The 12,717-nt window shown below is 37.6% G+C and overlaps 1 protein-coding gene across 1 annotated transcript in view; it reads right to left on the bottom strand.

The window, feature by feature from the left end:
• Nucleotides 1–1,083: 1,083 nt before the first annotated feature.
• LOC105510144 overlaps nt 1,084–12,717 on the bottom strand; it is a 27,725-nt gene continuing 16,091 nt past the window's right edge. The window contains exon 3 of the mRNA XM_011939775.1: nt 1,084–4,733. Coding sequence (XP_011795165.1) covers nt 2,317–4,733 — 2,417 coding nt within the window. The 3' untranslated portion in view covers nt 1,084–2,316. The remainder of the gene's footprint in view (nt 4,734–12,717) is intronic.

Here is a 12,717-nt window from a genome sequence, read left to right as displayed (position 1 = left end):
TTAGCCAGGATGGTCTCAATCTCCTGACCTCGTGATCCGCCCATCTTGGCCTCCCAAAGTGCTGGGATTACAGGCTTGAGCCACCGCGCCCGGCCTAATAATTGAATTTTTAAATGTTGATCTATACTATACCAAAGTCTGGTAGTAGCCCCTAGGTGGTAAGGAATAATTCATGCTTTATGAATACATCCAAGGATGATGTGGGTTTGGGGTGTTTATTTGAACAGTCTCATTTGGGTGATTATATAAATTTGACCCACCCTGCATAAACAACAACAAAAAAAGATTTCGGACTTTCATCATAGTTGGTGAAAACTTCAACCAGACTTCTTACTTGTCATAAATAAAAGCTATTTCATTCCTTTTTTTTTTTTTTTTTTTTGAGACAGAGTCTCACTCTGTCGCCCAGGCTGGAGTGCAGTGGTATGGTCTCTGTGGCTGGAGGTGCAGCTCACCACAACCTCCACCTCCTGGGTTCAAGGAATTCTCCTGCTTCAGTCACTCCTCTAGCTGGGATTACAGGTGTGCACCACCACACCCAGCTAATTTTTGTGTTTTTTTTAGAGACGGGGTTTTGCCATTTTGCCCAGGCTGGTCTTGAACTCCTGGCCTCAGGCGATCCCCCTGCCTCCCAAACTGCTGGGATTATAGGCATGAGCCACCATGCCCGGCCTCAAAGCTATTTCATTTAAATAGGTAATAATAAATGGAAGGAGACATTAAAGTTGGCTACCACATTTATGTCTTATATATTTGTATGTTATATTCTATTCTCACTTTTATCTCTTCTTCACTTTGATTTTTAAATTGAATAAACGCTAAAAAAAAAGTTTCAAGAATAACTTGGTCAATTTTCCTTTTTATTTCATTACATGTTTAGAAAAAAAGAGTAATTCACGGAAAAGTGCAAGTAATTTAACTCCAGTAGGATGATACTTGAGATTTAAAAATAAATGTTAGATTATAAAGCAAGTTCTTCAATTGCTCATATTCTGCCAAAAGTAAAATAAAGGTGTCCTATAGTTATATCCATGCAACTTTACCTGGTTTACTGGACTTACTGATCACAGCATAAAACAATTATAATTCAGATAAAGCTATTACTGTTCCAGTCTATACAAGGACAAAATAATACTTATTTCATGCAATGCAACTTTGGCATAATGGAGAAGTTAAATTAATTCAAAATAACTGAAGTTTACATTAAAGAACAAACAAAAATAATTAAGCATTTAAAAATTATTTTAGTAAAGACTGTCCATACCTGCAAAGTAGTGTACAGTGAAAAACCTGAAATCAACTGATTACCAGATTTAAACAGAATAGCCAAGGTGCAGAAGAAATTTCCTGATTCTTTTGAAAGATGGGGAGAAGCTGTAGGAAAACCAAAAAATATATACATATTAAAGTATACTTGGATTTCTATTTATAGGGAGTAAAAGGGAACACAAGGAGACCTACGATGCTCTCAAGAGTCTTGATTTTGGGGAGAAATTTGGGGCTTATTTCAGATTCTAAGTTTTTTTTTTTTTTAAGATGATATCAGGCCGTGATTTAACAGTTTTATTTATTGAAAGGTTATGGCAAATTATATGAGATTTTTCTCTTTAATAATTATTTATAAATAAGTTATTTTTACAAAATTTAATATTAGCATTTATGGATCATTACAATGTGCTAGTAAGTAGCAACCAAATAAACAAAATAATCACTAGACGTATGGTGGTCACGAGAAGAAAAGGACCACAATTTTAGTGTGTTACTAATGTAATGAAGTGCATGTTTATATACAGTTTGTGAAAAATGAGTATACTAAATTTTATACTCATGGCTATTAAGAGTCAACCAGTATAGTCAACCAGGAAGGACAAGGTAATTATAAAGTTAAATACAAAAATTTCAAACACTCTGGCCTTGCAAACATTAAGTTACATGGTAAAGACAGGCACAACAAATATTGAGAAATTCAAGAGTTCATATATTCACTTAAATGTTCCATTAAAAAGATGTTAATTTAAGGATTTCATTAAAATATAATTTATTTTTATCCTAATTGAGTAATTTATGGTTACAGAAAGATTAACCACCAATAGATCAAATATAGAGAAAACCCATGCTCAATATCCAGTATAACTAAAAATGTTAAGTGCAATTAATAGCAATAAAAAAGGGACAAATTTAGCTCTATCAGGGACATGCGTAGATTTGAAATTGTGATATGAATATTTAGATAAGTAGACAATTTTTTAAAATAAAGGCATTGCAATGGGAAGTTTGACAAAACTAATAAACGGTTCACTAAACTAAATACAACACTTAACTGAATACAAAGCTATTCCTGAAGTTGGGGTTTTCCTTAACTTCCCTCCCGGTGTCCTGAACCAAGAGATTAGGAAATATTGGCTTCAGGAACTTGAACTCACCAGTCCCAGAGTCTCCTGTCAGACACACCTCGTACTGGTAGCTCTGGGACAGGGTCTCGGTGCCGCTCACGCCCACCTGATGCCCTGGAAAGGGGCCCTCGGGCACCAAGCAGCGACCCACCGAGGCCGCCTTGCTCCTCCTGCACAGCCGCACCGCCACGAACAGGAGCACCGACAAGAGGAACAGCGACGACACCGAGGCCAACGCCACCACCAGGTAGATGGTGAGCGAGTCGTCCTGGGCCTGGGCCGGGGCCGCCTCCGGGAGTGGCAGGTAGGGCTGGGAGAAGCCGTCCACCAGGAGCACGTGCAGCGTGGCGGTGGCCGAGCATGGAGGCTCGCCATTGTCCTTGACCAGCACCACTAGCCTGTGTTTGGCCGCGTCGCGCTCGCTCAGCAGCCTGGCGGTGCGCACCTCGCCATTGTGCGCCCACACACCAAACAGCCCGGGCTCGGTGGCCTTGAGCAGCTGGTAGGACAGCCAGGCGTTCTGGCCCGAGTCGCCGTCCACCGCCACTACCTTGGTCACCAGGTAGCCCGGCTCGGCCGCCCGGGGCACCAGCTCGGTGCAGGGCGCGGAGCCGTTCTGCAGCGGGTGCAATAGGAAGGGCGAGTTGTCGTTGGCGTCCAGCACCAGCACGCGCACCAGCACCTCGCTACTCAGCGCCGGGGAGCCGCGGTCTGTGGCGCCCACGCGGAACTCGAAGGCCTGCAGGGCCTCGTAGTCCAGCGACCTGAGGGCGAACAGGTGGCCGTTGTCCGCGTTGATGGAGACCAAGGAGGCGAGGGGCAGGTGCGGGTCCTGGGGTGGCAGCAGCAAGTATGTGACTTGGGCGTTGATACCTGAGTCTCTGTCTGTGGCGCTGACACTGCCGATGTGCAGGGCGGGGCTGTTGTTCTCGCGGACAAACAGGGTATAGGAGGTTTGGGTGAAGGTGGGGGCGTTGTCATTGACGTCGGAGACCTGCACGGTTATGCTCTGCTGGGTTTTCATCCTGGGTGTCCCCAGATCAGTGACGGTGATGGTGATGTTGTACTCGGCTCTGGTCTCTCTGTCCAGTGGTCTCTCTGTTACCAGGGTGTAAAAATTCTTCAAAGTTGGTTTTAGAACAAACGGCAGATTATCTGGAATGGAGCAAATCGTCTTTCCATTTTCTCCGGAATCTCTATCTCGAATTCGGAAGATAGAGACTACCGTCTCAGGAGCATTTTCTGGGATGGAGCTGGTGAGTGAAGATATGATAAGTTCTGGAGGATTGTCATTCACATCCACCACTTCTATGACTACAGTGCCTTTCCCAGAAAGGCCTCCTCCATCTGTGGCCTCAATTTCTACATGGTAAGATTTAATTTTTTCGAAATCCAATTTTTTTTTCAGTAGTATTTCTCCCGTGACTTCATTTATTGAGAAAGTTTGTCTAATTTCATCTGATGCTTGGAATAAGCCATAAGAAACACTCCCGAAGTTTCCAGCATCTACATCTCTAGCTAAGACCCTAACAATTGGAGAGTCTAGGGGGCTGTTTTCCAGGACCTGCACCCCATATGGAGTGTGCACAAACTCAGGAGCATTGTCATTGATGTCCATGATCAGGATTCGAACCATGACAGTGCCAGACCTAGGTGGAGACCCACCGTCCAGCGCCACGAGGGTTAAGCTGAACTCAGGTTGCTCCTCTCGATCCAGTGGTTTGTCCTGCACCAAATCTGGGTATTTCTTGCCCTCACTATGATTTCGAGTGAGAATGTGAAAATGAGAATTGGGGCTGATTGTGTATTTTTGGAGACCATTGCTGCCCACATCCAAATCCTCAGCTATTAGCAACGGAAATAGAGTCCCCGGCTGGCTATTTTCTGGTATTTTCAAGAGCACTTCCCTTTCAGGGAATACTGGAGAGTGATCATTTATGTCCTGGATCAATAATTCTCCTTGAAAAAATTGCACAGGCATTTCCAGGAACACTTGGAAATGCAGTACACACGGTTCAATAGGACCACAGAGCTCTTCCCGGTCTAGTTTCTCCCTCAGAAGCAAATCTCCAGTCTGACGATCCAGCTGCAAACGCTGCTTGTCATCGTCAGACACCACCCCGGCTGACCGGGCGGCCAGTTCCCCAATTCCCAGGCCCAGATCCTTGGTCAGATGAGCTACAAAGGAGCCGCTCTCTGTTTCCTCCAACACAGAATAACGAATAGGCTCGAGGCGAACCTGAGACAAGAACACCATCAAAATAAAGGCCAACACTTGCCTGTTTGGATGAATTCTCCCTAGCTCCTTCATGTTGGAGTCCAGGTCCTTATATCCAATCCCTTCAGCAACCACAACAAGACTTTAGACATTCAATCCTAAAATCTTGCTTGGAGGAATTGTCACACAGTTGCTTTTAATATTAAATTTGTTTAGTAAATCGCTGCCCCAAGCCGTTGATAAACCTGCACTGCTTGCAACGCTTCTTCCGTGTGTTTTTTATCGCGTCTAAGCGACACAAAAGAATACGCGAGCTTTTTAGGGCTCTTTATTCACAACTTAGCCTGCAGCGCCACCCTGCGTCTTGACTGAGAAATTAACAACTTCAAGACGGCGTATTTGGGAAGTTTTCAAATGAAAGCCATTTTTAACTGTACAGAATTTTTACAAACTTTGTTATTACATTAAACTGCATAATTTAAAAGGTTATTTCATTACAGTGCATGAACCAGAATAATCATGAGCACAAATCAAGAAGATATCTCAGTCTCCCCACACCCTTATCAGTGAAACTTCAAAGAACTCCATTTCTTTACATAATCCAACCACAGGAGACAAATTTTTATACACTTCCAATTCAATTCATAATAGTTACATGTGTTCTTTTTAAGAATGTGAGAAATTTGTGATGATGCAAAAGTTTAAGATGTTCTCTATACATGGTCTAAAGGGGGACTACTTTGAAATGATAGGTTCTATTTTCCTACTTTAACGTGCAAATAGTAATACAGGTGAATAAACAGGTATCTTGTTTTGTATCAAGTAATTTACGATGTGAACCTACACTGAACCTAGGAGTAAGGCAAATAGTATTAGAATCACAGAATCTTATAACTAAAAAGGAAATAAAAGATAAGGAAACTGAAACTGAAGCTCAGAGGTGACAGGACTTGATTATTCTACATGACTATTATGAGGATAATGTCAAGACGAAAGTGAGTAACAGTCACAGAATTTTGTGAAGATAAAGGTTTTAAGCTGAACTTATTTAGTGAGATAGATGTAATCTAAATTTTATAATGAGTTTGCCTGTTACCACACTCACCTTTTGCATCCCAGATATCTTATTCCTTGACCAGCTAATTTTGGGAGAAACAAGAAGCACTGACTTAAAATATTTTATTCTGTGACCAAAGGGTGACTTATGCTGTCTCTACTGAGATATGGTGAAGCAAAGAGACGTGTGTATAAAATGGATCCCACCACAGCACGCAGCTACTGTGATTACTCTCAAACAATAAGAAAGAATGGTACCACTGAGACACAGTTAACCAATTTATTGGTTGCAATTAATATATTGAATGGAGCACCACTTATCTTGCCACATATAAGATTTTCTCCCCTTAAATATCTTGTTATTTTATTTAATTATCCAACTCATATAATGATAATTTATAACTCATGTTAAATGAATTATTTTTAGAGGATGAAATCTGAGATTTCAGATTTTGATAGTGATAGAAAGTATTAGTAAAAATTATTTTTGAAGGATATATGGATTTTATTTAGTAAATACCGGTTGAATTAATAAATTAATCCACTCAAATGATGTTTTTATCTATATAAGTAGATTATTGTCAGATCATATATTCAGCCATGAACGTGTCTGAAATTGAATACAGAATTTTGAGAATATAATACATGCTAAGCATTATATAATTCAATTTACTTTGATTATATTTCTATTAATTACTATAAGGGATATATCAATGGCGGCAATAATATTAACATCTTAGAATTTTCTTTCACATTTAAAGTAAATCAGAAAAGATACACTATGCATCACTATTAAATGAAAAACAATAAAAATACACACTGAAAAGAATAAAAAGAAAGAATACTATTTTAGACATAACTGGAAAACAAATCTCCTGGGCAAACCGAAGAGAAAATTGTTTCTAATATAGTAACCAGGTTTTAGTTAGATTCAATCTAATGCATTCAGGACAAAATTCAAACCATATTTTGTTTACTTATTCCTACCTGTTGACATAGAGTAAGAATTGAGTCTTTTCAGTTCCTTTTGCAATCCAAAAGTAAATGAAATCTCAATAACATTAACATATATGTCCACTATACACCAGATATTATTCTAAGCATTTTACACATATTGACTCATTTTATCAACCCAACAACCTTATGAGGTGGGCAGTCTTATGAGCCACATTTTTAAAGATTAAGAATTACGGCACACAGAGTTTAAATAACCTGTCCAAAGTCACACAGCATGTGAAATGGCAGAGCCAGGATTTAAACTGTTACCATGTGACTCCAGAAACCATTCTTTTATATGCCTAAGTAGAGCTGGAGAGGTGAACAACTTTTTAAATAATTTAGATCCCAACTTCAGCCTTGCCTTGGGTACATGGTTATCATAAGTGAAATATATTTAATATATTTATATTCAAGTTTTCAATTATTATTAGAAACTTAAAAATTATTTGTCTCCCTTTAGAGACAGTTAGTTACTGGTAGAGAGAGATGTTTATACAACTTACACATTGGAAGGAAAACTAATACTCAACATTTTTGTTGCAATCATTAATCAGGTGAAAAAATTAAGAGTGACATAATGAATTACTTATAGCCTTAAATATTGGAAAAAAATATGTATAGAACTTTTGAAAAGTTGTTTAGGTTCTGATAAAGAGTTTAAAGTTACAATCAAGAAGGGTGGCCTAGAAGAATGGCCTAGCATATTATGCCATAGTTTATTTCCCTAAACTGCCACATTTATGAGAAAAGAAAGATCTATTATACCTGAATGGAGGATAAGCTAATTATGTAAGATAAGCTAATGATATAAAGAATGAACACCTGAAAACTATTTTGTCCCAGTCAGAAAAGCTGTATTATCCATTCTGAAGGATTCATATGACTATTTACATAATTGGTTGTCAGATCTGAAGCATGATATTTAATTTTTCTCATTTTAAATATACAAAGAAAGATAAAATAGAGGGACACGCAGGAAACTAGTTGCTTTCTGGTAAAATATAGGCAAGAACCTTATCACTGAAAAAAGATAAAAATCATTTTAAAGAAATTTTAGGCTGGGCATGGCAGCTCATGCCTGTAAATGCCAGCACTTTTGGAGGCCAAGCAGGAGGATCACTTGAGCTCAGGAGTTTGAGACCAGCCTGAGCAACACAGCAAGATCTTGTCTCTCCAGAACAAAAAAAAAAAAAAAATTATCCAGAGGTGGTGGCATGTACTGGTAGTCCCAGCTACTTGGGAAGCTGAGGTGGGAGGATTGCTTGAGCCTGGAAGATTGAGGCTACAGTGAGCCATGATTGTGCCACTGCACTCCAGCCTGGGTGACAGAGTGAGACTCTGTCTCAAAAAAATAAAACCAAAAACTACTAAAATAAATAAATGAGTTCAGCAAGGTTGCAGGATACAAGATCACTATGCAGAAATCAATTGTATTTCTATACAGTAGCATTGAACAAACCAAAAATGAGATCAAGAAAACAATTCAATTTATAATAGATATCATCAAAAGGAATAAAATGCTTAGGAATAAACTTAACAAAAGAAGTAGGAGAACTGAACACTGAACACTGCAAAACATCACTGAAAGAAATTAAAGAAGATCTAAGTAAATGAAAAGTGTTCATAGATTGGAAGACTTAAGATTGTTAAAATATTAGTAGCTTCCAAATTGCTCTACAGATTTATTGCAATCCCTATCAAAATTTCAGTTGGCTTTTTTGCAGAAATTGGTAAATTGACCCTAACATTCACTTGAAAATGCAAGGGACCCAGAATACAATCTTGGGAAAAAAGGAACAAAGTTGAAAAGCCCACACTTTCATATATATATATATATCTTTTTTTTTTTTTTTTTGAGATGGAGTCTCGCTCTGTCGCCCAGGCTGGAGTGCAGTGGCGCGATCTCAGCTCACTGTAAGCTCTGCCTCCCGGGTTCACGCCATTCTCCTGCCTCAGCCTCCTGAATAGCTGGGACTACAGGCGCCCGCCACTTTTTTGTATTTTTAGCAGGGACGGGGTTTCACCGTGTTAGCCAGGATGGTCTTGATTTCCTGACCTCGTGGTCCGCTGACCTCGGCCTCCCAAAGTGCTGGGATCACAGGCATAAGCCACCGTGCCAGGCCCACACTTTCTGATTTTAAAGATGTATTCTAAGTTGTATATCACATATTTGAGATTTTGATATATTAACACAAATACTATTTTTATTCTAGAAAAAATTATTAGAAATTATCTTAGATTCCATCACAAATTTCTCAAGTCAAACTCTAATTATTCAAGTATCTCCGTCCTACATTTACATTTCAGAGAGTGTGACTTTAAAAATATCTTACAGGTTTACGTTTGGAAGGTTAGCTAATGTAAAATTTACTTTGCTTTCACCACTGAGCACTATTGTTTGCTTTACAGCTATTTCATTCAAACGGTCAGCTGATGTGTCTAATGTACCTATTTAATAGAATATTCCTGGAGATCATTCCTTTTATAAGAATTTCCAATAAATTCCACAAACCATTGATATGAACCATTTATTATTGATAGCTTCACATTTTGAAATACTGCTATTGGAAACATGATTTAAGGAAATAATAGTCAAAATCTAATAATTATTTCACCCTTTATCTCTCTCAAAAATTAATGTTTAATTTTCCTCTATTCTTCCCTTTCAAAGTAAGAACAAAACCATCCTCAAGTCATGGTGAAGTTGTAAAAATACTCTTTCATTTTTAAAATAGACTATTCAAAATAGTACAAATTTAACATTTTTAACTTTAGGACTATGTATATTTAAATCTCTTTTTAAATCTTTTTTTCTTTTGTGAGACAAGGTCACACAGGCTGGAGTGCAGTGACACAATCATAGCTCACTGCAGCCTCGAGTTCCTGGGCTCAAGCAATCTTCATGCCTTGGACTGCTGAGTAGCTGGGATTACAGGTGCAAGCCATCACATTCAGCTAATTTAAAAAAAAAAATTGTAGAGATGGGGTCTTGTTATGTTGATCATCCTGATCTTGAACTCCTAGCCTCAAGCATTCCTCCACTTTGGCCTTCCAAAGTGCTGGGATTACAGATATGAACAACTGCAACTGGCTCATTGCTTGATATTAACATGCTGAACCAACCTTGCATTCCTGAGATAAATCTCACTTGGCCATGGTGTGTAATCATTTTTATGTGATACTAGAGTCAGTTTGCTAACATTTTGTTGAGAATGTTTGCATCTATATCCATAAGGGAAATTGGTATGTATTTTTTTCCTTGTGTTATCACTGTCTGGTTTTGTCATCATGTTAATACTGGCCTCTGTAGAATAGAGTTGAGAAGTGGTCCCTGCTCCTCTATTTTTTGAATGAGTATATCAAGTACTGGTGTTAATTCTTCTTTAAACATTTCATAGAATTGACCAGTGAAGCCATCTGGTCCTGGGCTTTTCTTTGTGGAAAGTTTTTGATTACTGGTTCAATCTCTTATTACAGGTCTATTCGGGTTTTTTGTTAGGTTGGTATAAAAGTAATTGCGTTTTTTGCCATTGAAAGTAATGGCAAAACTGCAACTACTCTTGCACCAACCTAGTATTTCTCCTTAGTCAGTTTTGGCAATTACAGGTCTATTCACATTTTCTATTTCTCCTTAGTCAGTTTTGGTAGTTTGTGTTTTTCATTTAATCTAAGGTTTTTTTTTTTTCCATTTCATCTAGGTTTTCTTATTTGTTGGCTTAAAATTGTTTATAGTATTCCCTTATAATTTCCTTTAAGACCTGTGAAATAGGTCATACTTTTCCCTCCTTTTTCTTAATTTTAGTAATTTGAGTTCTCTTTTTTCATCATCAGTCTTGCTAAAGCTTTGCCAATTTTATTGATCTTTTCAAAGCACCAACTTTTAGTTCATTTTCTCCATTGTTTTTCTATTTTGTTTTATTTATTTCCACTCTAATCTAATAATTTTCTTTCTTCAGCTTGTATTGGTTTTAGTATGCTTTCCTTTTCCTAGCTTCTTAAGGTAGAAGTCTGGGTTACTGATTTGAGATCTTTTTAAAATATATAGGTATTTCAGCTATAATTTTCCCTCTAAACACAACTTTTATTGTATCTAATAAATTTTGTTATGTTGCATTGTCATTTTTATTAATTTCAGAGTATTATATAACGTCCCTTGTGATTTCTTCTTTGATTCATTTTTTTAATGTTTAATTTCCACATATTTGTGAATTTCCCAAATTTTCTTCTGCCACTGCTTTCTAATTTCATTTCATTGTAGCTGGAAAACATACTTTATATGATTTTAACTCTTTCAAATTTATTAAGACTTGTTTTATGGCCTAAAATACAGTCCATCCTGGAGAATGTTTCATATGCACTTGAAAATAATGTGTATTCTGCTGTTGCTAGATGGAGCATTCTGTCAAGTACTGTTGGTTTATAATGTTATTCAAGTATTCTTTTCTCATGTTGATACTCTGTTTCATTGTTTTATCATTTATTGAAAATTGGGGAATTAAACTCTTCAGCTATTATTGTCAAATCTCTAACTCTTCATTTGTGTCCCTTTTTGCTCCACTTATTTTGGGTTTCTATTATTAGATGCATATATGTTTATGATTATTATGTTTTCCTGGTGGATTAACCCTTTTACTATTGTAAAATTCCCCTCCTTAACTTTTTATTTTTAGTAACTTTTTTGTTTGTTTTAGAGTATATTTTGCTTGATATTAATGTAGGCATTCTAGCTCTTTTGGTTACAGCCTACATAATATATCTTTTTCCATCTTTTTACTTTCACTGTATGTGTGTCTTTGAATCTAAAGTGTCCCATGGTAGACAACCTATAGTTGGATCATTTTTTAAAATCCATTCTGCCAATTTCTGCTTTTTAATTGTAGTGTGCAATTCATTCACATTTAACATAGTTGTTGATAAGGTGGATTTATATTGGCAATTTGCTTTGGTTTCTACATCTTATTATTTTATTTCCTCATTGTTCTCTTTTGTGTTAAACACATATTTTCTTGGGTTCCATTTTAATTGACTTGTCATTTTTTTTACCTTTTTTAGTTATTTTCTTGGTGGTTTCCCTGATTATTAAAGTGAATATCTTTTACCAATCAAGTTCAGATTAATACCAATTTAATTTCAACAGTATATAGAACTGTGTGTTTTTTTTGTTTTTTTTTTTTTTTTGAGACGGAGTCTCGCTCTGTCGCCCAGGCTGGAGTGCAGTGGCGGGATCTCAGCTCACTGCAAGCTCCGCCTCCCGGGTTCACGCCATTCTCCTGCCTCAGCCTCCGGAGTAGCTGGGACTACAGTACAGGCGCCCGCCACCTCGCCCGGCTAGTTTTTTTGTATTTTTTAGTAGAGACGGGGTTTCACTGTGTTAGCCAGGATGGTCTCGATCTCCTGACCTCGTGATCCGCCCGTCTCGGCCTCCCAAAGTGCTGGGATTACAGGCTTGAGCCACCGCGCCCGGCCAGAACTGTGTTTCTATATAACTATGTTATCTCTCCCCTCCTTTGTGTCACATTGTCGTACAATTACATCTTTACAATTTATATACCTATGAACATAGATTTATAATTACTGCTTTATGCAGTGTTCTTTCCAATAACAAGTTACAAATAAAAGCACATTTACAGTTCCCTAGATATATATATACCTATAAGTTACTTTCTGTTTATGACGCTTTTATTTTTTCATGTGGATTAAAGTTACTCATTGGTGTCCTTTTACTTCAGCCCAAATGACTACCTTTAATATTTCTTTGTAGAGTAGGTTTGCTAACAGTGTAATCAGTCACTTACTGTTTTTTGGTAATGTCTTAATTTCTCTTTCATTTTTGAAAGATACTTTTGGTGGATATAGAATTATTGGTTGATAGTCCCTTTTAGCACTTTGAATGTGTCATCCCACTCCCCTTTGGCCTCCATTATTTCTGTAAGAAATCAGTGTTAGTCATATTAAGGATAAGATTTTTGAGGATAAGGTATGTGATGAGTTGCTTCTCTCTTGCTGTTTTTGAGGTTCTCTTTTTGTCTTTATCTTTTGACAGTTTGATCA

This window comes from Colobus angolensis, unplaced genomic scaffold (genome assembly GCF_000951035.1).
Source record: "Colobus angolensis palliatus isolate OR3802 unplaced genomic scaffold, Cang.pa_1.0 Scaffold183, whole genome shotgun sequence".
In the NCBI taxonomy this organism is placed as follows: Eukaryota; Metazoa; Chordata; class Mammalia; order Primates; family Cercopithecidae; genus Colobus; species Colobus angolensis.
Note: the sequence above shows the minus strand (reverse complement) of the source record. Positions and strands in the feature narration are given on the sequence as shown.